General features: G+C 38.9%; 2 protein-coding genes across 2 annotated transcripts in view; one reads left to right on the top strand and one right to left on the bottom strand.

Annotated features, from left to right (window-relative positions):
* Window positions 1-1,662: 1,662 nt before the first annotated feature.
* Window positions 1,663-2,686, bottom strand: LOC149036296 (E3 ubiquitin-protein ligase TRIM56-like). Its single transcript, XM_089189951.1, has one exon. The coding sequence runs from the start codon at window positions 2,638-2,640 to the stop codon at window positions 1,663-1,665; it is 978 nt and encodes a 325-aa protein (XP_089046077.1). The 5' UTR covers window positions 2,641-2,686.
* Window positions 2,687-3,053: 367 nt separating this feature from the next.
* Window positions 3,054-5,137, top strand: part of LOC149036294 (uncharacterized) — a 4,727-nt gene continuing 2,643 nt past the window's right edge. The window contains exon 1 of the mRNA XM_089189184.1: window positions 3,054-5,137. This exon is cut by the window's right edge and continues 2,643 nt beyond it. Within this exon, the coding sequence (XP_089045310.1) occupies window positions 3,174-5,137 (1,964 nt within the window). The 5' untranslated portion in view covers window positions 3,054-3,173.

Raw genomic sequence — 5,137 nt, 5'->3', positions numbered from 1 at the left:
CTGGGCGAGTATGACGTTAGCGAGAAAAGAAAAAAATACAGCGCACTGTGAAAACACTGCATCATAGCCATAAACATGGTTAAGGTATTCTTCTTTTAGTAATAAAGAGACAGTTTCGTTGAGATGGTCATATTATGCGTTAGGCTACGAGAGTTCCATTGCCTTTCCAAAATCGCTCGAACTAAATTTGAATTATTAGCTGACGACTTTTGATGTTGTCTTAAAATTATGAATAAGACAGACAAGACCATAGCTGTGGCGTAACAGATAATTTCATTATTTTTGGGCGTTTCTCCAATCCATTTTGCATTTCTCATTTTAGTTCGTTTCGGTTTTATATTAGCATCGTTTTCAAAGCTTTTATTTATCTTTTTCTCATACGTTTAATGCAAGAAGATAAAGTTTTTTTTGTTTTCAATAATAAGGATGTGATCAGTCATTTCATTAATGAGACATGGACAACATTTAGCGAATAATAAATTGTGGTGGCCGGTGGCAAAATAGCTGTGGACTCTTGGTTTGGGTTCATCTTACTTTACAAGTTTACAAGTTTCCTTGCTCTTAAAACTCCCTTTACGACTAAATGCGTGCCACTTTAAATTTCCCCTTTCCCTCCAATGTTGCTGATTTTCTCTATGTCGGAAATGAGACTAAAGAATCTGCTATGTTCCGAAACTTCACGTTTTTATTTTATAAAATCAACTTAATCTCCCGCTCTCTCTCACCGTTCTCTGTCTCACGCTCTGGTCTCTCTTATTTTAAATATATAATATGATCCTATTGTTCAATCATCTGTCACTTATCGCAAAAAATCAACCGGAAATCAATTAACGCTGAATAATCTCTCACATCTAGAAGGTGACTTTTCGGCTCTACTAGCATGTCGCATGTTGTAGCGTTCAAACATTCCTGATTGCGCAGAGTTTTTTATGTTATAACGTTCTCAGAGATACTTTCATATGGAGAATCCCTCAGATATTGTACGATAACTTAATAAACTATGATAATAGTGTCAAAATCTTCCCACAATCCCCATGGATTCCAAAACAGGGCTTTCTTCATTTCTCGCAAAGAAGTAGAGAAATGCTTCTTTAATTTGGTCTTAATCAATACCCTTATGGCAATTGTACATTTTTTAATTGTACATCATGCGCGAAGTTAAAGGAAAATACTAACTACTAATACTGGTCTTTTTTACTGCTATACAATTTTCATTACCTATTTAAAATTATCCCAACCTTGTGCCGTGAGAAGTCTGGGTAGGAGAGTACTCTGCAATCATCAGACTGCAATTATCAGACTCGGCAATTGAGGAAATTATCCGGCTCTGGTAATGAGACCAATTTCAGACTCGATTATTGTAACACATAATTTAATGACTCGAGCATTAATATGAAGCACGACGATAAGTCTAAATCCACTTAGTAAATTCAGACATGGGAAATAATATAAGACACGGGGAAATAGCAGACAATGAGAAAGTTAGAAAGAGGTAAACAATAATGAATCCTGTTAATTGATTTCTCCGGTGAAAATTGACTTTTCCATAGGGTAAATACCCTGACTGAATTTTGAACGGTATGTTACGCCATATGACTGAATTTTGAACGGCATGTCACGCCATAGTACCTCGGAATAGTCGCTGTGTTTTTATTAAAATTGTTACTGATATTGATCCGATGCGGCTTGTTTTCCAACATCGCTGACTTCAGGTAAGACCGTAATCAGTGACTTATCTGACTGTGTAATCTCGGCTGTTTCAAGTAGTTGGTCTTGACGCTTCACCTCGCATTGTTGAGTTGGCACACACTTAAGCGATTCTGTAATTTGTTTTTCAGCTTTGATTAACATTTCCTTCTTCTTTGTTTCAATGAGTGCGGTCGTGTTTTCGGCAGACTTCTGGATGTCTTGTTTCACAGCATCGCCTCGTGCTTCAATATGGTTACACTGTCTTTCAAGATCAGCGATTTCGTTTTTCTTGCGTTCAATGTTTTTCTTTTGTGTCTCGATCACAGACTTGACTTGTATCTTGCGTTCGCTTACTGCTTCTTCTAGAACAATTTTAGCGTGACCATCGTGGGTGGTTGCAACACACAAATTACAAATGGCAACATCACAGTTCTTGCAAAAGAGCTTGAGTTCTTCTTTTTCGTGATGCTTCTGTTGGCAAAATTCCGGCCGCTTTAACGCATCCTCGATGTTTTGATTTTCAAAACCTTTCAGAGCAAGAACTTGATGCTCTTTATTCGCTTTGATTAAGTTATGCGCAATGATACACTTGTCACACCAGAACGCACAGCACTGAAAACAGTACGAACTGTGTCTGCTACTTTTGTTGCAGTTTGCACATTTCACCCCAGCAGTATGGCATTCTTCGATGGCCAGCACATCTAGCAAACTGTTGATGCGAGAGTTTGATGGCAGATACTCGAGATTTCCACCGCTAGGAACTTGAAATTCTCTTCGGCATTCAGGGCATGCGATGATATCATGGCGGCCACTAGCTAGTAAAATCTTGTTCAAGCAGTGAAGACAGAAACTGTGCAAACATGGCAGTGTCTTTGGTTCAGTAAATGTGATCATACACACAGAACAGGTTACTTCTTCACGAAGATTGTCAAGTAAGGTTTTTATATCCATGATTGAGTAAAACCGAGTAAGGCAGAGGTAACTTCAAGTCGCCCCACGCAACACTTTTTGATATCAATTATCATATTTATCGTATCAGTATATCGACAAATCAAGGCTTGGTTTTCACGTGACGTCACAGCATATGCAAATTAGGCATCCGCCATATTGGTGTCGCAAAAGCTTATTAGCATATGTCAAAATGCAGTGTTTTGGTGCATGATTCTTTAAAAGTATGTCGCGTGATTTGGACAAAATTTCTGAAAACATCAAAAAGAAAGAAAAAAAGGAAGATATTTGCAATATAACTTTAAGCAACTATGTTAAAAGACTAGAGCCACATGTTAAACAAAGGTATTTAGAAAAAATATCACCCGTGGGGATCGATCCCGCTACATTGATCGACGCAAAGTTAGATCCCGGATCTGGCACAATGTTTACCACCCATAGAAGCTACAGATCTCCTGTGCTATTTGGTTATCGATACGAGTTATTACACAAAGAAACAGTTCAAAGCTTTCAAAAGCTTGGAGGCCTACAATCAGATGGTGTCGGGTTTTATTTCCAGTGTTGAAGGCAAAGTCATTGGTGAAAAATTCGTGGTGATCGGAAAGGTGAGACATTCTCAACGAATGAATGAGCGACCATTTGCAGTTTGGATTATTACTAATAAGGAGGGAACCGTGTTATCAGCCCACTGCCTTGGTTGTAAAGCTGGACTAGCTGAGACTTGCTCACATATTGCAAGTATTTTATTTCATATCGAAGCTTCAACGAGAATTAATGAAACGCTGGCATGTACGCAAGTAAAGTGCACGTGGTTGTTACCGACATATGTGAGTGAGGTTCCTTATGCTAGGGTCAAAGATATCAACTTCAAGTCGGCGAAAAAGTTGAAAGATAACTTAGATGCCTGTATTGAGGGACTATCAGCAAACTCTCCACCTTCCTTATCAGCACCTTGCACTACAAAGAAAGCTAAGGTCTCGACAGAACGGGTTACATCTGGAGGAACTGAGCTTAAACATTTGCTTGCCAAAATAAATGAGTGCAAGTTCAAACCTGTTGCCTTAAGCTTGATTGAACCCTATTCTGAACAGTTTATCATGAAAAGTAGAAGTATCCCAACCATTTCTGACCTTTTTGATCCGTGTAATTTTGACTTGTCATATCCAGAACTCCTAGAAAAGTGTGAAAATATTGATCTGACTATTTCAGAATCACAGGTAGAATTAATTGAGCAAGACACCAGGGAACAGGCTAAAGGAAATGCATTTTTCAGGCACAGAGCTGGGCGCATTGGTGCATCTCTGAGTTGGGCAGTAGCTCATACTAACCCTGCTATGCCATCACAATCCTTAATCAAGTCCATCTCATATCCTGATCTGTTCAAAGTTACTACTAAAGCAATCAGTCATGGCCGTGAGAATGAGAGTGCTGCAGTGAATGCTTATACCAAGACTATGCTAGAGACTCACAGAGATCTGAAAGTTGAACAATGTGGTATGATAGTGGATAAACAGCACCCCTGGATAAATGCTACTCCAGATTTTTTGGTATCATGTTCATGCTGTGGGAATGGTTGTGGAGAAGTCAAATGCCCTTACAACATTGAAAACTGTGACCTTGAAAGTTATGTGGAAAAGAAGAATTCATGTCTTGAAAAGGTCAATGGAAAGGTACAGCTCAAGAGAAATCACCAGTACTTTTTTCAAGTACAGCAACAGTTGTTTATCACAGACTCTCAGTATTGTGACTTTGTTGTGTGCTCTTTTGACAATAACAATCAAACAAGGTTTTTCTTGGAAAGAATTTACAAGGACATTTCACACTGGGAATCAGTTCTTCCAAAACTCACCAAAGTGTGGAGATCTTGTATCCTACCTGAAATCTTAGGAAGATGGTACACCAGGAAGCATAAAATTTCTGCACCTGTACCAGCAGGTGATATAAAGCCTGTTTGCTACTGCAGAAAACCCAAACCAGAAGAAAGCACAGTGCCTTGTCAAAACCCCAAGTGCCCATTCAATGAGTTTCACCTCTCATGTTTAGGGATATCTGATCCCTTACCCAAAGTATGGTACTGTCCAAGCTGCCAGTTACTTCCAGAATGTAAGAAAGCCAAGAGAGTTACTAAGATCAAGCCTGATTGTCAAAAGAACCCTGATTTCGATGAAGCAATGAAATTACAGTCCATTTGTGTTTGCAAAGCTAAACCTGTTGTAGGGGAAAAGCTGCTGAAATGTCATAGTCAATGTCAGAGTGGGAAATTTTTCCATCTGAAATGTCTAAACTACAAGAGGATGCCCAATAACAGCAAGCTATATTGGGTCTGCAAAAATTGCAAAGTGAAGGAAAAACCTGCAGACAAGTCTTCATTAACTATCCCTACCACATGTTCTTCTTATACCACCAGTACTACATGTACTGTCAATAATCCATCAGCTTCAGTTGTGTCTGGAACTGAATATGAAAGTGACGAGGACATAGAAATACCCTGTGTGACTGA

Source organism: Pocillopora damicornis, chromosome 12, assembly GCF_964200805.1.
Source record: "Pocillopora damicornis chromosome 12, jaPocDami1.2, whole genome shotgun sequence".
NCBI classification, from domain to species: Eukaryota; Metazoa; Cnidaria; class Anthozoa; order Scleractinia; family Pocilloporidae; genus Pocillopora; species Pocillopora damicornis.
Note: the sequence above shows the minus strand (reverse complement) of the source record. Positions and strands in the feature narration are given on the sequence as shown.

What these genes read in the sequence shown, in the direction of transcription:
- LOC149036296 (XM_089189951.1), bottom strand. Translation starts at nt 2,640, where the DNA reads ATGGATATAAAAACCTTACTTGACAATCTTCGTGAAGAAGTAACCTGT.